Source organism: Gossypium hirsutum, chromosome D02 (genome assembly GCF_007990345.1).
Source record: "Gossypium hirsutum isolate 1008001.06 chromosome D02, Gossypium_hirsutum_v2.1, whole genome shotgun sequence".
In the NCBI taxonomy this organism is placed as follows: Eukaryota; Viridiplantae; Streptophyta; class Magnoliopsida; order Malvales; family Malvaceae; genus Gossypium; species Gossypium hirsutum.
In genome coordinates this window covers 56,996,179-57,018,366 of record NC_053438.1, presented here as the reverse complement: position 1 = coordinate 57,018,366, position 22,188 = coordinate 56,996,179, and the positions used below count along the sequence as shown (strand labels likewise).

The 22,188-nt window shown below is 31.9% G+C and overlaps 3 protein-coding genes across 4 annotated transcripts; 1 reads left to right on the top strand and 2 right to left on the bottom strand.

The window, feature by feature from the left end:
- Nucleotides 1-9,748: 9,748 nt before the first annotated feature.
- LOC107909842 (REF/SRPP-like protein At1g67360) lies at nt 9,749-11,234 on the top strand. The gene is made up of 3 exons (XM_016837523.2): nt 9,749-10,087; nt 10,185-10,418; nt 10,641-11,234. The coding sequence occupies exons 1-3, from the start codon at nt 10,070-10,072 to the stop codon at nt 11,070-11,072; spliced, it is 684 nt and encodes a 227-aa protein (XP_016693012.1). The 5' UTR covers nt 9,749-10,069; the 3' UTR covers nt 11,073-11,234.
- Nucleotides 11,235-12,762: 1,528 nt separating this feature from the next.
- On the bottom strand, nt 12,763-14,341 carry LOC107909843 (uncharacterized). Of its 2 annotated transcripts, none has more exons than XM_016837524.2 (3): nt 14,129-14,341; nt 13,722-14,014; nt 12,763-13,001 (listed from the first exon to the last, which is right to left on the bottom strand). In XM_016837524.2, exon 2 carries the CDS (start codon nt 14,005-14,007, stop codon nt 13,723-13,725), a length of 285 nt encoding a protein of 94 aa, XP_016693013.1. In that variant the 5' UTR covers nt 14,008-14,014; nt 14,129-14,341; the 3' UTR covers nt 12,763-13,001; nt 13,722. The 2 variants fall into 2 exon arrangements, with proteins under 2 accessions (XP_016693013.1, XP_016693014.1); XM_016837525.2 differs by having other exon boundaries at nt 12,763-12,994.
- Nucleotides 14,342-16,294: 1,953 nt separating this feature from the next.
- Nucleotides 16,295-18,862, bottom strand: LOC107909844 (F-box protein At1g67340). Its single transcript, XM_016837526.2, has 3 exons — nt 17,655-18,862; nt 17,370-17,532; nt 16,295-17,275 (listed from the first exon to the last, which is right to left on the bottom strand). The coding sequence occupies exons 1-3, from the start codon at nt 17,894-17,896 to the stop codon at nt 16,538-16,540; spliced, it is 1,143 nt and encodes a 380-aa protein (XP_016693015.2). The 5' UTR covers nt 17,897-18,862; the 3' UTR covers nt 16,295-16,537.
- Nucleotides 18,863-22,188: the final 3,326 nt, after the last annotated feature.

The following is a 22,188-nucleotide window of genomic DNA, read 5'->3' as shown; positions in this document are numbered from 1 at the left end:
TTAGTGAGTCATGACATGATGTCGAGTGGCCTAATGACATGACGTGACAATTTTTTTGGTAAGGTCGCTACGTGTAAGAGATGATGTCACGATGTCGGCCCTAAATTTTTAAAACTTTGCATCCTATTTCATGCTTGAATTGTCAAAAAAGCTTCCGTAAGCTCGATTAAGACTCAAGATTGTTTGTCAAACCTAAAATGAATGTGATTGATGTTTGAATGCATGTGAAAATGATGACTTTATTGTGAATCTGACTGTAGTTGCTCCAAAAACAAATGTAGCAACCTGTAGCTCGGACCTGACGATCAGGTCAAGCGAGGGGTGTTAATTTCTAATATGCTCACACTATAAAATTTTGATGTATGGCAAGGAAAGAAAGTAAGCATTGTGAAGGGGAAATTGCAACATAAACCCCTCTACCTTTTTTATATAAACTTTAATGGTATTTTTCAAGTAATATTTTTATAATAAGTCCTTCCAATTTGCTTATATTCAATTATTCAACTTGCAATTTTACATAATAAGTCACTGTAAATCTTAAAATTATTTAAGAAAAAAAGTATTTTTTTTAAGTTTATAACTACTTTTTGAAATTAAATACACTATTAAAATTGAAATAGTATTTTAAAAATATAAATAATGTTACAATAAATGATTTAGCGATCACAATATTTAAATTTAATTAGCAATCTACATTCACTAATTAATAATTAAAATCAAGTTAGAAACTATATATAAAAATAGAATTTTACATAATCTATTATTATAATATTTATATTTTAAAAATAATTTCAAAATATTTTTATTTAAATTCAATCTAATATTAATTATCATGATTTTATAATTAAACATATATATTATTATGTTTTAATTCCGTAAGCATATTATTATGGTCGCTTTAAGGGTCGTTGAGACTTGATCTTTAAAATGTGTTTGGAGAGAGTTTGGATCCAAGGGTCATCTTGACTTGGTCTTGAATGAAAGATTCTGCTTTAAGGGCCTTCTAAGCTTGATCTTAAAAAAAAATGAGTTTAGCTTACTTTTTTGTCGATTGAATTGGATCGAAAGGCGACTTCCTTCAGAAATGGCTTTTGACCTCCTTTACGCATTTGAATTAGATCAGAAGATGACTTCTCTGTAAAACTAATATGATGTTCATTAGAATTTCTTTAAGTTATTCAATTTCTTCAAAGTTTCTATTGAGAATTTTTGGACTCTTGTACTTGTGAATAGAGGTGTTCATGGGTCGGGTTGGGCCTAAGCATAATATTAGCATGCTTTATGCTTGCCCAAGCCTGGCACGACTCGAAATATGGGTTTAAAATTTCGTTCAAGCCCACTTATATTTGCAAAAGACTAACCCAAGCCAATTTTAGGCCCGTCCATATTATTTTTTAAATATTTTAAAAAAATATTTATATTATTTTAATTTAATATTTAATAATATTTTTTCTATTTATTGAAATTTTTTATATAGTCATCTTACCATTATTTTAATGTTTATATTAGAGTAGTATTATATATTTAGTATAGGTTTTATTTTTTTAATGTGTTATAAATTACATAATATATAAAAATAACATAATATAAAGTATTATAAACTTAAAAATGAGTCGAGTCCGGCTGAGCTTGAGCCATAAATATTCAAGCCTGAGTCTGTCCCATATTTTAAATTGACCTAATTTTTTCCCAAACCCATTTTATGAGCTTAATATTTTTGTTCAAACCCTCCCAAATTTCAAGCGGACCTTTCGGCCTAGGCGGGTAGCCTGACCCATGACTTGATCTACTTGTAAATGTGTTTTTAATGGCTTGAAGGTAACCCCTTTTATAGTGTCAGCCACTTGAATAAAAGAGAATTCTTGTAAAATAATTAAATTTTTTTATTTATTATTTATCTCTTATCAATTTAATTAATTAGAGATACAATAATCGCTAAAAAGAATATGCTTTCTTTATAAAAAGAGTTTTAAAATGATTTAATTCATTAATTTGTCTCTTTATTAATTTAATTTAATTTAATTAGAGATAAACAATAATGACAGATGATGAAATTTGATTGGTCCAAAATTTCTCCCTCTACACTATTATTAATGAAATGTTAAATTTGTGAATTTTTTTAAAAAAATAATTTAATTTAATTTAATTAATACATACCGTCAAACTTGTAGATCTTATTAGTAATAAAATATTTTCCTATGTTTATTTGTGTAAAAGAAAGTTGATGAATGCAAAATCCTTCCCCGGTTATAGGTAAATTGAATTTGCCGTAGAACATTTTACAGACTTTGCCCAAAGCTTTAACCCGTCACAAGCTCTTCTCAAAATGCCGTCACCTGCGCCTTTCATCGATACCTCTCCCCTCTTGGATGACTTCACAAATCAAGTTTGTTTTCTTCACAAATCAACTAAATACGAAAATAGGATAACAAGAATAAATACGAAAAAAATAAACAGTAGAATATCGGTGTCGCCTAATCAATCAACGGCACCACTTTATTTTTTTTAAAAAATTATTTTTTTTCAGGTGTAACCTAATCAATCGGCGGCACCCATATTTAATACCAAAAAATGTAAGTTTTTTAAGCTGTATACGAAAAAAGAAAAAAAAATTTTTTGGAGTCGTCAATGTATTAGGTAGCACCCAAAGAGTCTTAAATTTTTATTTTTTAAGCTAAAAAAGAAAACAAAAAACTAGTGTTCTCGTGACTGACGAGTACATCCGTGTCAACCGTTAGACTGTGCCGCCGCCAATTTTTTTTCCATTTCAGCTTAACAAATTTAAAATATTAATTTTTTTTTATTATAAAAGGGGGTTGGGGGTTCCATCCATTGTTGTTTCAAAGAAAAAAAATTTGAAGCTCCTCTTCTCCCTCATCAGTTAAGTTTCTTCAAAAAATGATTACCGTTTTAATTTTTTTTATATGAAAATTTATTTTGTTTGATATGATTTACTTTTTATTTTTGTTAATTCATCAAGTTTTTTTGTTCTATTTTTGCAGTTTCAAAAAAAATGGAAAATCAATTTTTTGCAGCAATTCATTTTAATAGTGTTATTTTAGAAACAACAGTTGGTTTTATTTTTGATACTCGTCAAAAAATCGGGATGAGATTCAATAGGAATGTGTCTGTCGGTGATATGAAAAAGAAGGTCAGTGAAAAAATTTTCTGGTGTTATAGAAGGAGGATGACGAAACTATTCTACAAATTTCCAGTTTCGTCAAATCTTATCAAATTTACTGATATGGAACTTCTGGACGATGACAACGTTGAGACAATGGTCGCATTGTATTACCCGCCAAAGAGGTTAAACACTAAACTGATTCAGTTATTTGCTAAGTTAGAAAATACGGAGCTCGTTGAAAATGTAACATAGTTAAGTCAACAATATGGAGTTGAAGACCCGCGTACAGAGGTTCCTAGGTCGTTTGTGCACGATTTTGACATCGATCTCAACGTTAGATGCTCAAATCAGTACCAGGTGATAGGAACTGCCGCTTGAATGTGTGTATGATAATGAAGGTGTCCGCTCGAACTGAGGCCAATACCTCATCTCCAAGTAATGGGAATTATCGGTCGAGTGTGTGTAGGATAGCGAAGGTGTCGGATCGAGTTGGGGCTTGGGCTCGGGTGGTGGAGGAGATTGCTGACAAGGACGGGGTTGTAGAGGACCTCATCGTTCCATATGTGGTGGGACTAACATCAATCAACCACTGTATAAGTAGGGCAACACTTCTAGTAGCCCTTCGAATGAGTGAAATCAAGATAACATGAAACTAAATTAGGTCTTCTCTCTAACCGAACATTCCACAACACAATATATGGTTGATGCTCAAAGGCCTAATTCTTTACATGTTTCCCCTTCTTGTCAATTCCATAGAAATCTATTTCCAATTGTATAGGAACATCCAGAATATGTTGACTACACCCGAATTGACAAAGCACTCGATCCTCGGCATACCACTCCACCTTTTGAAAATTTATAATTGGTGCATTGACACACCACACCATTTCGTCTGCTCTAGCTAAATGAGGAATGGCAAAAGTAACGTCCGACGTGATATACGGCATTCACATGAACTACACAAATAAACACATGATTAGAATACTAATTACAGCGTAATTTAATAATTAAACTAATTACATGACATTAATATAATTTAATTTTTTTTGAAAATAAATTACCTCATCCCCAGCATACCCCTCGATCATCTGTCAGTATATAATGAGTATTTTCGACTTCCCGATGTTCGGACAACTATACCATCTAAAAATATAAACCAAACTCGTTAGAAAAAAATTTCATGAAAAAAATCTTAACCCAATTTTATTTTTTTTTACCTATTCACAAGTGGGAACACATGTACTTAATGACCTACTAATGCCAGAAACGGCATCATGTATAGAGCCTAAGATTGTAACAAATTAGGCAGCCACCTATATCAACAGTTTTGTGCTTTGTCGCCCGACAAAGCTCACGATATAGCATAGCTAGTACTGTCGAACCCCAACTGTATGATGAACACCTTACAATGAACTAAGTAAGGGCAGGTACATCAAGTGGACTCTATTATTATTGGAATCTAACATAAGTACCCCTATAAGTTGTAGTATATAGGCCTAAGCAGCCTGTATCTTCTCTATATTGGTCGCATAATCCGGTAATGTTTCAAAATTTGCCTTCAGCCACGAATATTTTAAACTCGTATATTTTGAGGTACTATCACTAGGAGAGCGTCCAAGCAAGTGATAGCAAGAAGCCGCAGGATCTGCTATGTCGCTTGTACCAGTTACCGCATTACCATCCACGGGGAGTCCTAATTGCATTGCAACATCCTTCAATGTGATGGTGCATTCCCCACACGGTAAATGAAAGGTGTGTGTCTCTGGGTGCCACCGCTCAACTAATACCGATATTAAGTCGCCCCTCAACTCAAAGACACAGATTAATGCCGCTAATCCAAATCCCACGGCATTTAAATAAGGCATAATTTGTGTGTCCGACCGGTAGCTCGGACCATGGCCACACGGCCTCAACATGCAGTATGGACCTTAATCATATAACAAAATTGGTTAAGAATGTGAAATTAAAAAAAAATCACGTGCAATTATGCTAAAAAATACATACAACATTAGAACATTCTCTTACCAGTGAATGGGTCATCCTAACTATGTGATCTTCTACAGTAATTAAAGAACTCATATCGATATCTACAAAAACTATGGAAAATTTTCTTATTCGACTTAACAAATAACAATATAAAAATAATGCTTTGCACTAATACTTAAAACTATTAATTTTATCTAAATTTACCTTAAAAAAATAATATCAACCAATAAAAATGTGTAATATAATATAGCTACATGTCTAAAAAAATTTTAAATTTTTAACACAATTCTAAATGTTTGTAATATAAAAAAAATTAAGTATACAAATTAATTAGTACAGAAACCTACTAATATAACTAATTATACTAAAAAATTAATTAACCATAATTTTTATTTAATTTTCGGGGATAATAAATTAAATAGTAACTTCTTAATAAAAAAATATAACATACTTTAACAATATTAACTACTATTAACAATATTAAATAAATAAAACAAAACAAAGGGAATGAAGGTGTTGGGGTGAGGGGACCTTCAACTTAAATTTTATGTGTGGGATTGTACCAAACCAATCTCCTTTTATAATTCTAAATGTTTGTAATATAAAAAAAAATTAAATATACAAATTAATTAGTACAAAAGCCTACTAATATAACTAATTATACTAAAAAAATTAACCATTTTTTTATTTAATTTTCGAGGATAATAAATTAAATACTAACTTCTTAATAAAAAATATAACATACTTTTAACAATATTAAACTACTATTAACAATATTAATTAAAAAACAAAAAACAAAGGAAGGGAAGGAAGGAAACATACCTTGGTTGTGCTGGGGGTGAGACCTCCAACGTTTTTGTTTTTCTGTGTGGGGGTTGGGGACCAAAACCAACCCCCTTTTACTAGCCTGACGACTGACGTGAATGTATCCGTCAATCAGGAGTTCGTATTTTAATACCCAAAAATTAAAACACCAATTTTTTTTCTTTTCAGGTTAAAAAATTTAAAAATTTAAAACTTTTTAGGTTTCGCCTGACACACGGCACCAATAGAAAGTTAATTTTTTTCTTTTTTGGTATGCTGTTTAAAAAAAACCAGTATTTTCTAGTAATAAACACGGGTGTCACCGATTGATCAGGCTATACCCGAAAAATATAATTTTTTTAAAATAAAGTGTCGCCAATTGGTTAGGCAGCACCGATATTCTACTGTTTATTTTACTTATTCCCGTAAATATTATTCCTATTATCCTATTTTTGTATTTTTTTTTATATTATTCAAGTAAAAAACCTTTAATAAGTTTTTCCCCAATCTCTCTTTTTGCGTCTCGTACCTTAGCTTGCTCTTGCTAAATTATTGTTGTTCACTCTTGGTTAACTTAATCGAGAGAGAAGTAAAACCCTAGAAATTATTAGAGTTAAGAATTTCAAATTTTGAATTGGATTTTAAAAAGGAAGCGAACTTACAAGGTTTTGGATTTTCCAAGATAAATTTGTAGGCCAACTTGAGACTCTAATATTTGTTTGCAATATTTATTTTGGCTACTAGTATTTTTACCTTTCCCTTAAAATAAATAATGTTATATTTTAAAAAATTGTACCACCAAGTGTGGAACAACTAGCATTGTCATTTTATTTAATATCTCTTTTGAAGCAACAAATATTGTTTAGAATAGTTGTTGTTTAGAACAACTGTTGTTCTAGAATAACTATGTTCAGAACAAGGTTTCAATTAAAACAATGGTCACCTAGTGTAGTTATTTGAGAACAATTCCTATGGAGAACAGCTAAAGTTCGAAACAACTCTTGTTTAGAATAATGACATTTTAGGAATAGATATGTTTAGAACAATCATGGTTTGGAACAACTTGTATTTAGAGCAATTATATTTTTCCAAAAAAAGTCATTATTTAGAACAAGCTTTACCAAGAAAAGTATTATCACATAGCAACTCTTATTCGGATCAACCTCTACATTGAGAATAGCTAACGTTTAGAACAAGTCAAAATAACTATTATTCAAGAACAACTCCCATTCAAAAACAACCATTGTTTATGTTTCAAGAGATATTCTACGAAATATGTTTCACATAGTACCGTTTCACCAAAGTAGAAGGAGTGGAAGTAACCCTAGAATACGACAAAGTTGTTGGGTTGTCTTTACTCTTAGGATGTTCCGGAGAGCTTGGCTTGGTAGATCAAATATAGAGGTAATTAAAAGGTTTTCCCCTTAACCTTTTTTCTGTAACACTGAGTGTTTTGCCCTTTTATATTCATCATCACCATTGCCAACAAAACCTTTCACCATACTCTCTTAATCATTAATGTCATTGTAACTGAAAATTAATTACATTACTCATATTAATTACCTAAATTTGTAATTCACATTTTCTAAAATCTATAGATAGGATTCACAATTAGTAAAAGGACTTTTGGCCTTTTAGAATTATGATTCTCAAAATTTTTTCTAAAATTCTCTCAACTTGTCAGTCACATTTTCCTTTTTTTATCTTAAACTGTGCTTAATATTACCGGATCTACTCTAATTTTTCTCTCTATTTTTTCTTTATACATCCCGTTCACTTATTTACAATTCTTCCTTTCTCCATCAAAACAACCCTCTACAAATTGCATCTTCAGTTTTCATAGTGATTAGTGTTAAAGACGTTGATTTTTTTGTTCTTTATTGTGTTTTGCACCTACAACTCTAGTATGCTAGTTTTTGTCTCAGTTCTATGAGGGTTGTAAGATTCTCCTCAGAAAACTGTGAATTAGATAATTCAATAATGAGGGCAGCACACGTGGCTTGCGAATCCAAAACTACCTTTTCGAGCGAAGCCATAGTGGAGTGCATGTCTTCATTAATCCTCTCGGTTGCGTCAACGTGTTTCTTTGTTCATTAGTCTATTTCAGTGTTTTGTTATTCATGTCTACTTGCTCCAACAATTTCAATTGGTGTTCGGTCATTGCTTTGTTTGAATATGCAGACATTGAGACCACACATTATTTGTTCAATTTTGTGCTAATGACTTTGATGTTTTTCTTGATGCTGCAGGAAGAGTTGAATCTTATTGCGATTATATTAATATTAATTTGGGGTATAATTATAAACTTTACTTTCATGGAAAACAAGTACATGATAGTACCCTTGGTAGGTATTGATGCTGAAATTTATACGATATTAACTTTAGCCATTTGAGGAAGTGAAGAGCAAATTACAAGAGTGGTTATGAAATAGGATCCTGGTTAAAAATTGTTAGCTTCTACCATAAATGGTTGTCTGGTTTACATGTAGGTGTCCTTAGCCGATTGGTAGACAAAGAAATTATGGAGCTTTCTTGATGGACAACCTTCCTCTTGTGAAATCTTTCAGTGGAACAGCTGGCTTTGAATCTCAACGTGTCGGTTTCTTGCAAAATCAGAGTGTTCCCATATTTACATGATACAATCAAATATGGTAGTGGATGTATTGTTGGTTGCTCTCTTTTAGCTATCCATGGTCGAACAGAGGATGGGAAGAAGTTACAAGCTGATTGGAATGCCATTAAAGCTGTTAAAAATGCACTTAGAATGCCAGTTTTTGCCTGTCTCTTTGTACTAATCCCACTGTTAGTTACGTTTCCATGAGTTATGTGTGTTGTGGAAGTGGTTGTAGTGTTTAGTACAAAGTTCGCAATTTTTCAGTTTTGTTTTATTTTATTTTGTAACTCAACATGAGCTACTCAGATGACATAGCAGAGTGGATCTCAATTTTTTACTTCTGCATGTAATAAAATGCCTCACATTTTGGCAATGTTTTACCTTCTACTTATTAATAATTTTATGATTGTTTGGAAAAAGAAATTTATGTTTGTGTTTGGTAATTGCTCAATAATTAACTAAAATATACACGTATGATAGTTTATGTAAATTAATTTGTATTTAACCATAAATAATTATTATTTAATTCAAATATAAATAAAATTATGTTAGAAGGAATTTTGTTGAACGAGTATTCTTTGATGTTCAAAGCTTAGATTTGTAAAAATTTTAAAAAGAAATTATAAGTTCATTTTTCAGAAATTATATTTTTAAGTAACTTTTCCCTGATTATTAATATATCGTGGATTAACCACTAATATAATAATAAAAGACTATATTGATATTAAATCTTTAGTTCACATCCCAATCCAAACACTAACCAATAAATAGGTTCAATTTTATATAAAATATAGTGTAAAAAAAAATCTAATAATTAAATCTTAAGGACTCAATACTTGCTCCCCTCCCATCACAATTATAATGAGACCCAATACTTGTTCAACTATTTGAAAATATTGCACTCTTAAGTTTTTTTTTGACGTTTCAGTGATTTAGTATGGTAAATTAATACTCGTCAACAAATATAAGAACATACGTTATACTCAAGTTAATTTGACAATCAATATTGAAGATCGGAGAACAAAACTTTTTTTATTTTAGTTTGAGATTCATAATGTTAAAAGTTAGTTTTTGAAAAAAAAAATTGAATTGTAAAAGCAAAGAGGAAGAATATATTTCAATTGGTGCAAGATTTTCACAATCTAATAACTTAAATGAAAATTTTTAAAATTAAATAATTAAAATATAATTTATATATAGAAAAAAATTGGTGTGGGAATGGGTGGACCTCACAACAGACCGCCCAAGAGTAAGAAAATGGTTCCCTTAGATATTATTGCATCTCCAAAAAGTAAGATCCTTCCACGTGTCCTTCTGGAATCCTCTATTTGCTCCCAGAAAAGTAAAGAAGGATGAAATAGGAAAACTGCCCGCTCTGGCATTGTGATACCCTTAGATCCGATATAAACCGTTGGATCTCATCTAACATCCCATATGAATTCATCTATAAAATAAATAAAATTGCACTTGTTTTACACCGTAGATTACGATCGTTTATTTTCTCTCTAAAAAGTGGAGCAAAGAATCCTTACATCAAACAGATGGCAACCATGGAGAAGGTATTTTGATCTCTTCTTTCTTCTTCTTCTCCTTTCTCCCTTACTTTTAAAGTTAAGCTTAGAGCTTTTTTGTTTGTGATTTGATTTAAAATTTTAGGGGTTAGAGTTTGAGAACAAGAATTTAGGCCTGAAGCACCTAAACTTCGTCAGGGTGGCTACGATCCACGCCTTGGTTTGCATCTCGAACCTTTACAATTACTCTAAACAGAACTCGGGGCCGTTGAGATCCACCGTCGACGCCGTCGAGCGTGCCGTTACCACCGCCGTCGGTCCCGTCTACGGGAAATTTAAGGATGTTCCTGATCATTTTCTTGGATTCCTTGATAACAAGGTATTCGCCCATTAAGAAAAAATCACCGTTTGCAACTTTTGATCAGAAGTTTCTGTTGATGAGTTCTTTCTCGTCTTTAGGTTTAGCAATTAATTTTAGTATTTTGAAATGCATCGGAAGAGTAAGGATTAAATCTAATATTTTAAAAATGGGGAAAGTTCAGTTTAGTGTGAACCAATTTATTCCGAACTTTATTATTGTATTTGATTAAAATAACCGTAGGTAGATGAGGTTTCACACAAATTTGATGAGCATGCTCCAGCACCAGCCAAGCAAGTGGTTAACCAAGCCCACGATTTGGTCCAAAAGGCTCAGAAACTAGTAGAGGAGGCTCGAACCAATGGAGCACGAGGGGCTTTGCACTACGCTGCAGCTGAGTACAAGAACTTGGTGCTGGTAAGCTCGACCAAGTTGTGGGTTAAACTGAACCGCAACTCGACTTTCAACTCAGTGACAGAAAAGGTTGTTCCCAAAGCAGCTAATTTGTGTGAGAAATACAACAGTTGGTTAAAGGAGAAGAGTGGAAAAGGTTATCCTGTGGTTGGGTATCTACCATCGATTCCCGTTGATGCCTTTGGGAAGGCTGTTAAGGAAGCTGAAGGAAAAGAGAAAGCAAATGCGGATGATCATAAATCTGAATCAGATTCAGATTAGGTGTTTGGTTTCTGAGTGTGTTAGCAGAGAGGCAATGTGATGCTTTGCCATTGTAAATTGGCTACATGTTGAATCTAGTATGACTTGATTCGTTTAGATGGCTGATATGGTTGCTCTCTGAGTTTGTGGCTGATTTTATGATATGCCCTTTTCAACTTTCAATCTTTCAGCTTGTATTAGATTATGAGTACATACGATAAAAAAGATATTTATTTTTAATTTAAAATTAAATTAAGCCTTTTTTTTTTTGAAATAATAAAGGTTTACCTATAGGTGAAAAAATAAAGGTTAAAATCTGTTGTTAGTCCTTGCATTTACATAAAATTTGAGTTTTAGCTTTTGTATTTTAGAAATTAAAAATTCAATTCAATCATCACTGACATTGGGTAAATTTTGGGTTAAAAGTTTTGTTAGTCATATTTGATAACTTCTGATGAAAAAATTAAAAATGTTAAATAAAATTATTTTCAAAATAGAAAATGTGGTTTTTTAGTTATTTTTTCTATCAATTCAGTTAGTGAATTTAAGATAATTATTTTATACTTTAGGGTTAATGTTCTTTTAAGTATAATACAAGTTAAATTTAATGATTAACTTAAATAATTTACCAGTTAATTGAATTTTTAAGTTTAAACTATTACTAAAAATCTCAACCATGACAATCAAGTTCGATTTTTGCTTGAGAAATAAGTATATATTAAACTTAATTGTTCAAGTATTTTCTGTCTAATAAAGTTCTAAACTTGGGTTTGTTGGAAGTCAGTTCACTTTGTGCTGCTCCCTAGTCTTCGTGCCATTCCCTTCTCACCATGGATTTTACCAGTTCTTTTAACTAAGAAACACCAAAATATGGATTAACCAATTAAATCAAAATGATATATTTAGAATCCTTTCATTTCCGTTGTTTGATTATTCAAATTTTTTAATTAATAAATATTAAATACATATTCATATCAAAACCGTATCAAATCCAACTCAACCTAAAATTTAAATCCAAATAACAAACCAATCCAAAATTTAATTTGTCTAAATGGCTACAAAGTGTTACTAATGGAAGCCAAGGATATGGGCACATCATCTGCTACTGCTACATTTCACTTTATTTTCCCTTATTTGTCTTGGTTTCTACTCACTTTTTTGTGGATTATGTTCCACTTAATGCTTGTTCCGGTAGCAAAAAGAAATATTCATGAAATTTTATAATTACAATAATAACAATCTTTTTTTTTTAAGTTTCTACTATTAGAAATACAATACAAGCTCAATTTTATACCTAGGCAGCTAAAGGTAGAATCAAACTAGTACAAGCACAACAGAAAAAGTACAGAATAGAACCCATCTATGACATAGTTGCACATTTCGGGACTAGAGAGTAGAGACCCACATGTTACAATTTTGCACATGCTAAGACTCAAATTTAGATACTCAAAAGCCCAAAACTTCGTCTTAACCAACAATGCTTCTCGTTGACAAGGCTCAATCCAGTCATGTGGTGCCGATTCATTTTAAAAGAGTGTCAGTTTATTTGGTTTTTGATATAAAACTCAAACCAATCAACTGCACACTCCTACTTCTCCCAAATAAGGGGTGGCTTAATTAGAAGAAGAAAGGAGAGACAACAGCAACATAAATGTTCAAAACCAGTCTTACCCAATACAAGGCAACAACAAGATGGCTAAACAAGCAAATATTCACCAACACAGAGTCTTTATTTCCCTTACAAGTCTTACCCATTGAGTTACATGGACAATTTATTTTCATTCATAAACCAGTGTCCCAACTCAAATGTTCAAAAGTAGACTACAAAACAAGCAGAATCTTTTTGTAGCACAATTGAAAATAAATTCAAACAAACAGTAAAAAGGGTTTCAATGTCCACTTCCCATTTGTAGATCAAGCTCCAAACCATCTGCTAATGGCTTCTGATTCCTACATCAATGGAAACCTTATTAGAAATTACTCTCAAGATTGAAAATATGAAATTGTAAATTCACTTTTCATTCAGTGTCTCCATTGCTTCATGACTTGTCACAACTCCACCATTGTCACTGTTGCAGAGGTGACTAAATAAAACACAAAAAAGGATTTCATTTGGCAATTATTAGCTTGCATCACTTCTAACACTTTTGTGGAAGCAACATATTCTAATCCCTGCAGTGTCAATTGTCGATGGGTAAACAGTTTGCCTACAAATCCAGGTTAAAGTCTGATGCAAATTTTTACACCTTCACTTAAATAAGATGCAAATGGTAATCATTAGCAAGTCTAAGATGGTGATTTAACCATTAAAACACCAGCGCAAGTCCTTCAATTTAGAAACAACACTTGGTATTACTCAAGCTCTACTACTATCTTGGAACCACTGAATACTAAATTAGTTTTGAAGTATGATAAAAGTGTAAAATTTTCGATAAGAATAAACTTTTACCTCAAATGAATCAGAGCTTCAGACCTAAGCTAAATCAAGAAAACTTCATACCAACAAACTAAAGTCTAAACTCTAAAATCTAAATTCCTGAAACTTCAATGTGCTGATCGAACCAGTAAAACCCAAATCTTAGAGTAGATATACGATTCTCAAAATCCGGTGCCCACGAATAATTTAATAGAAGCATAAACAAAATCCCAGAATGAGTTGAAAAAAGAAACCTCAGTTTCGTTTGGAGGAAGACGCATAACTGTCTTGAAGAAGGTCATCATAAGGATCCCTGCGGCCGGGGACTTGGCTAATCTGAGGATCCCAACGGAGCTGAGCATTGTGGCGCTCAAATGTCCAAAACCCATAAGGCCGCAGTGGATAACTCCACATCTCCTTGGTTTTTGCGCATCGATCCTTCATAGAGTAAACGTGTTCTCTGAATTTTCTATCCCTCTCTTTTGGGTCCTCCATTAACCTCAACACCAGATTCTCTGCAAATTCCATAATGAACCCCATTTTCTTCCTGGAAAACACAAATAACCGAAACCCTAAGTTCAACAAACAAACACTATAAAAAAAAGAATTACTAGATAGCTAATCAAATAGAATAGGCACAAAACAAGGTGACAGAAAAAACCTGTTTGAAGATCTCAAGTGGCGATTAGCAGAGCCAAGGTCTTCAATTTGTCGAAAGCAAAGATCGGGAAAACCTCTGATGCAGAATGTTACGAGTAATCGAAGAGCCTAACTTGGGGTAAAGCTCTACAACTCCATCGCTGTCAGTAGGCCCGGCCTAGTTTCTGGTAGGCGTTCTTTGGGATCAAAAGCCCTTATAATGGTTGCATTAAATCTTCTAGACTCTAACTTAGGCTAAGGCCCAATAATTTTATAAAAGAAATTTTGAACTACATCTCGAATGGATGGGTTTGGATAAGATATTATTCAAGAGTATAAATTTAATTAAAAATTGTCACATTAGGTGAAAATTTTTATATTTTAAAAAATAAAAAAAATAGCCTATGAATCTTAGTTTGGTTGGTATAGGTATTATTATCAATGTAAGAGGATGTGAGTTTGAGTGCGCTGAAGCACATTATCCTCCTATTTATGGATTAGGGAAGGGTTATGGGTAGTTCTAGACATTGTGTTAGAAAAAGCAGATATGATTAGAACCTATAATAATGGGTATTAATGAGAAGTTATATGATAGTGATTGATCTTAAAGCGGTGGATTAGTTTTCTTATTGTTTAAATTATATTTTACAGATTGAGTTTGAATGCACTTAAATACGTTTTTTCTTTGATTTAACGATTAGAAAGGTTTATTAGTAAAAATAAAGATTGTATCAAAAATAGAAATTTCTAATATTTTCCAATTAAATTGATATTTTGTTAAGTTATAACACAAACTTAATAAGGTATGTATAATAAAAATGATTAGAAAGTATATTCTAGAATTAGATGGACAGCCATTTAGATTGTTTTAATTATTTTTTATGCATTAATGGGCTGAAAAGGTTGAGAGTAAGTGAAGATAGGGATGGCAAAAGCAATGTTCAATCGATCATCATCGCTTTATAGTTGGTATATTCTGTTTCACCATTCACCCATATCTTGAAATTCATAGATGTTGGATGCATTAATCATTACCTTCAATCTAATTTTTGCTACTTATCTTTAGTAATTTCAAATTTTTAAAGTCAAGTAAATATTTATAAACATAATTCTTCAAAAAATATTTAAACATAAAACATATAATTTGTTGTTACATTTTAATAGTTATATATAAGAGGATAAAATGATAATTTCATAAAGAATTAATTGCATAATTAATTTTATAGGAAAATCTGTGGATGTGAAATGTATTGAGTATGCTTAAACCGTGGCGCAGCAGCTGAAGCAAAAGATTTCCCAAAATTTAATGAACACAATACCCGGGGTCTTTTAATAAAACATATAAAGATGAGTATAAAAAAAATAAACCAGAGAATAGTTGAAATTAGAATCAGAAACAAGATGTTATTATTAATTATCGCATGAATGGAAGCTGCTTTTAACTTGAAATTCACGAAATTATAGAAAGATTTGTAAATTAGTTTGCCATCTTTTCGTGTTTGGTCATCGCAAATTTATGTTAATGAGAATATCCACAAATACAAGGCAAAGATAGCTTAAGCCCAGAAAATGGGGGGGGGGGGCGGGGGGATATTGGTGTGAGAAATGCATCAAAGGGTGCGTAGTCTATGAAATTTTGGTTGCTCAGATGTGACAATCTTAATTATTTAAGACAAAGAAAAGGGGGTTGTTAAGAAAATGGATTAGATGATGAAGAAGGAAGTCAAATATATGCAATGTTTTGTAGGTACACTACGCTTTCAATCCTTTTTCTGCTATATATACCATTGATTGGGCTTGGACCACCTCTTTACCACTATATTCTAATCATAATATATATATGCCCTGCAGTATGAATTTGATAATAAAAAATTTTGGTTGAAGATAAAATTAAAAGGCATTCTCATAATTAAAAAAGAAAAATGAAGGCAACATCCGCATGTCTCTCCCACTCATATATTCCACCAAGAATTTACCTATGGAAAAAAGAAGATTGTATTTCTTCTTAGCTTTACCCTAAAGTTAAGCCAGTTTATAAACCAGAATTTTATGGTAGTTTGGTTATTCATCCCATCCATCCACCTACCTAATTTTGTTCTATGCCTACAAGTAAAGAATGACAGCTTAATTCCAATTTTCATAATCTACGAGGTAAATAAATCACTGCCATCTTAAACTGCCTTAATCATGCATTTAACTGAGCTTTGCTGTATAATTATCAAAAACACTGTCAAGGTTTTGATCAGACTGTATTTGTAGCTGTTTATATGCTTAAGATAATAAAAGCAAATTTATCCAAAAAATATATATATAAAGGGAAAAAAACTGGCCTCTTTTTCTTTTTACATTTTAACCCCTTTTTTTTTCTTTTTTTTTATATCGTCTTAAAACTGATATATTAACCTGGCCGTTAACATCGCCGTAACCATTTTTAGCTTTCGGCAATGACTTCATCCATTCCGTCGCCACCGACACCTTCTTCGTCGAGCCACCGCTCTACCGGCGCGCACTCGGCTTTGTGGCGTAGTTTCCAATCGAGCGCCTGGCAAGCGCGTGAACAGTAATTCACGGCACCACAAACCGAACACCGGCGGAACTCGTGTCTTCTCGTCTCCGGCCTCCCACAACCAACGTGCGAGCATAGCCTCAAACCCGGGCCGGGAATCCCGTCCCGAGAGCCGAACCAATCCGTTAAGAACTTGTTCGCCGGGTGAGCCTCCGGCGCCGGTACATTGCATCCAAAATCACTCAGCAACGGGCATCCCGGCACGTTCGGATGACGGTTGGTCGGGTGGGGGATCGGGTGGGGGCTCCAGGTGAGCCAAGAGCACGTAGCGATGTTTGAAACAGATGCTGATGATAAACCCGCCGCAAGCTCTCGGGCGTTGGCTTGGACGAGAAACCGACGACCCTCGGTGATGTTTTGTCGGACGCCGTACCCGTCCTGCAGGCAGTGACCGAGCTCACGCAAAGCATCGATGTGGCCAAGAAAAGCAGCCCGGGCGCACAAAGCCACACCGGCTCTAAGGTCCTTATCGTTCTTAGAGCCACCGCTGCCGTTGAACTGAATTACAGCTAAGGAGTAAAGCGCCGGCGCGTGAGAACTAATCGCCGCCTTAGCCATAAGAGAAGCCCCACTCCCTCGATTTTGCAAACAGTAGAACCGAATCTATTGCAAATCATAGAACACTTCATTTGTTAGAGAATGTTTATATTCTTGAAAAGGAACTTGCAAGAATCAGTAAAGAAAAATAAAAACTAACCATGCCGAGGGTGTAACAAGCTTCAACATTTCCGGCATCGGCGCAACACTTCAAGAATCTGTGAGCTGACTCCGACCAGTTTTCAGCTTTAATGGCGAACAATTTTGAAGAGGCTTTTGATAATACCAAAGGTTGAAGTGCAAAACTATTTAATCTCTTGCATCTGTTTCTCACACAACACACACAAAAAAAACCCAATAAATTCCTCAGAACATTAAAAAAAAAATCACATCTTTCCCGTCTTGAAACAAGAAACGTAAAAGAGCAGTGAAAAGATGCGCATACGTAATCAAAACGTTGATGAAATCGGAAGGGCAAGAGGCGGAAGAGCTAAGCTTGGAGAGTATGGAAATGACAAGATCATCGGGTAAAGCGTCAAACAAATCACTGTTTCCAGCAATCACCGGCGAGAATCTTTGGCGTTTCCGGCAAGCCATATTATATCCGGCGAAATCCCTCCGTTTAACTACTATCTTATCAACACAAACATCGGCTCTAGGATAACAAAGCCCTCTCCTTGTTCTCATTTCTCTCTATCCCTATAACCTAGAAATCTACCCTAAATATATCTACTTTACCTCAAAATTTTCTTATGTGTTGGTTGTTTCTCAGTTTTTATGTGCCTTAGCGGCGCAAGAGATACGATAAAAGGAGAGGAAATAGAAAAAGCAAACTGAGAAGGGAAAAGCACAAAACAAGGCCTTTAAAGGAAGAGAGAGCCAAAAAAACCAAGAACCCAACAAATAATATTATTATTAACAGTAAAACAGCTCGTGGGGACGGACGGACTTTCGTGTGCTTAATTACATGTTTAACCCTACATAGTAATGGCTTTTACGGTCTTAATGCCGTTGACCCAGATCCCTCCGTTTTAAACAACGATAAATAAAATAGTCTGAGGGAAGGGAGCACTCATTTATCCTTTTTTATTTTTTTCTTTTGTTTTTCCAGATGAAGTTGAAAGAAAAGTTTATAAATAAAACAGTAAAATGGATTTACCGTTTCATCTCTATATATTTATCCGTTATTTGTTCGGTAAAAAATGCTTTGTAAATTTGTTTTGAAAGGGGTTAAATTTGTTGCAAGTGGAACAACGAACTTCGGTTTTTTTGCTCTGTAATACAGTTTCGCTTTACGTAATTCCGGCGCGTGAACAACGCCGACCGTTTTGGTCTATTGTTTAAGGAGTGATGGCCACGCTCCTTGTTTGTGGTGTGGAAGTTTTACATCTGATTAACAGACTCGGGGTAACCTCAGTTCAGCGAATTCTGAGTAATCGGCCGACGAGTAATAAAAAAGGTCAAACGCATGAATCAGCAGCATTCCGGACCAACATGTGTTGAGGTACTCTTCTTTGTTTTTTTTTTCCCCATTAATTTCCTCAATTTCCATTTTTGCCCTTTTTTCTTAATTAATAAATTATTAATTGATACTTCTCGATTTTATATTTTATTACTTTATTGCAAATTTACTCACGGTTAAATTTTACTATTAGTTTATATACTTTTGCAAAGTTATGAGTTTGGTCCTTGTACTTTAATCTGTTCGTATTTACTCCTTATATCTTTCAAATTTAAAAACTTCAATCTTTATCGGATGATAATTGTTAAATTTGTTTAGTTATGTAATTTCAAAATTTTGATGTGGCAAACATATTTTCAATTGTGCAATATCATGTCCGCTTACTATTTTCACATATTACTTATTAAAAACTCAATTAATAGATTAACTGACTATCATTTACGTTAAGACTAAAATTTTAAATTTTAAGAAGGATAGAAATTTAGAATGATGAGAATATAGAGTAAATGTATAAACTATACTAGTAATTGAATTTAACCAAACAATTTAAAATGCTACTATTTAGGTTAGGATTAAAATCTCAAAATTAAAAAAAAATAGAATAATTAAATTCATAATTTCCAGATTAAATGGGTTGAAAATAAACTTATTTTTAGCTTTTTCTTATTTTATTTAATAATTATTTTTCCTGGTTAGTTGAACAGGGATTTGATAATGGCAGTGGTAATGGATTCCAATATTGTCTGAGATAAGAATAAAAAATAGGATGAATGTTGTTATAATGATAGAGAAGAAGACATATATTAAATGTAAAACAAATAATTAGATAATTTATAGTTTAAATTTAAATCAATGCATCTCAACGTGGGATAATTTTAAAATAAGGTATAAATATATGAAACTAATAAATTTAATGCAGGCAAATAATAATTTTAAAAATTCACGTTGAAGTTTCGTAAGTATATAATATTTTAAATAAATTTTGGATAAGATATAAATATAAGAATATATCAAAATAAAATCAAGAAATAAATATAGTTTCATCCTCTCAAGGCATATATATAAGGTAGGAAATCTACTTTTATGACATATCCTTATTTGTTCCGTCTAGTACATTAGGTTTGTACTAGTCAAGTTTTAGCTCGAGATTTTTTCTTTTTTTTTAATATTTTGATCCACTCCCTCAAACAAATTTATTATTAAATATTTTCTTAATATTTTAAATGTATAAATGTTAAGATAAATTGTTTTATTATCTTTTAATATTGGTCTTAACTCGATTGGCATTTGCATTATTATCAATACAAGATGACGAGAGTTTGAGTGTCCTGAACTGCATTATACTCCTATTTATGGGGTAGGGAGGGGTTATGAGTAGTTTTAAGCATTATATTAAATATTGAAGTTGTTATTAGGTAATTTTGAATTTTGTCAAAACATCAACTCCACATAAACAAAACAAAACAATAAATTAAAAACAAATAACTAGACATAAGAAGTAAATACTAAACGTACATTAGAGGTGTTAATGGGCCGGGCCCAGAAAAAATTTCCGACCCTCGTCCTAGGCCCCGGCCCGACCCGGCCCAAAACATGGGCCTAAAATTTGGTCTAGGCTCGGCCCGAGAAAAATTCTTAAGCTCGAGCCCTGCCCGGCTCGGCCCATTTTTTTAATAAACACCAAAAATTTATTTTAAAAATAAAAAATGTATTTTAAAAATATTTTAAAATTTTAAAATTTTAAAAACATATTTATTATATTCGGGCCGGGCTGGGCCCGGGCAAAAAAAGTGGTGCCCGAGGCCCGGTTCATTTTCTAAACGGGCCTCATTTTTTTGCCCAAACTCATATTTCGGGTCTATATTTTTACCCGAACCCTCCCATATCCGGGCCGCCCGGCCCATGAACACCTCTAACTTACATGAATAAAAAATGTTACTTAAAAATCAATTAAAAATATTATTTCAAATAGAAAATTTTATGAAGAAGATGATCATTTACTTAAATGGAGAAAATGATTTTTTGCTTATTTATTTCTTTTTTATTAACCATATATTTAATTAATTTTTGTTTTATTTCTTTTTGTCACATAATGCTATATTATCCGTGGGCTTGATGATCATTTGAAAAGAAAAATTTACATTCGAATTTCCAAGTTTAACAGTTGTATGTATATAATTATTTATTAGTTATATGTATATTATCCTTATAAGAGTAATATTAATTAAAATAAATATTTTAGATTATACTATTATTTGATATTATTTAATTTTAATTATTATTAGTAGAATTATTGTTTGACACGGGTTTAATTATTTTGTTTTATAAACAAAATAAATTTATTATTTGAACACACATTTTAATCTTCTAACCAAATGCTCTCAATTGTAATTTTCTTCCTCAACATTTGAATCCAAACACATATTTCACCATCAATTTTAATCCCATAATTATAATACTCAATCACACAATTATAGTAATTATTATCACCGCCAACATTGTTTTTAAACTCACCAAAACTATTTTTACTGTCTCTCCACTAATTTAATATTATCATTATAGTATTCAATCTCGTCCCTATAGCAATTATTCTCACCACCAATCCTATTAAACTGCTACTTTTTTTTATTTTCTTAATAAAATCCCATGTTGTATTCAATTTTCCGATTCTTCATCTTCATGAAACTTCATGATGTTTTGATTAATTTCCGATTCTTGAAAACGGTGTGTTCAATTTAGTTATGAAATTATTAAAATGTATTTACTTTAAAAGTAATTAATATTATTATAAGGAGAGGGATTCACTTACATAAGTGTAAAACTAAAGTGATTTTACACCCTTTTGTAACTTTTTATATGATTAATACTTTAATAATCCAATCGTCACATTTCATACTCCATTGATGTAGATAATTCATGTTAAGTTTGATGTAAATTTAAAATTTTCAACTATTGGTTTTATGTAAAAAAAAAAACTTTCAACAGTTAACTATATATCAATATAGACAACATTTTAGATCGATATGATAGAGATATCAGATCGATTCAAAAATTTACATGCATGATAAGTACAAATATCTTGATAAATTTAATGGTTGAACTATTAAAGTATCAATCGTATAAAAATTAAGAAAATGTGTAAAAAATCACTTTAATTTTACACTAATGTAAGTGTATTCTTCTTGTTATTATAAATGTATTTTTGTTATTTTATACTTGCATATAATATAATCAAATACTATTATTTAGGAATGAAACATAACACCAACAAGTTTAAATAAAATAAAAAAACTCTTATCATTCTACCTATAATATTTGTTGAAATATATTTTTAATATAAAATATTTTCATTCACCTATATTATGAGTGTGATAAAATCTAGTATATAATAATTTAATTATATAAGAATTATAATTAAAATTTTGAATATATATATATATAAAAGAATATTAGCAATCTAATTAAAAACCCTAAAAGACATTAGGTTTGGTCCACAAATTTTATTATTATGAAAATA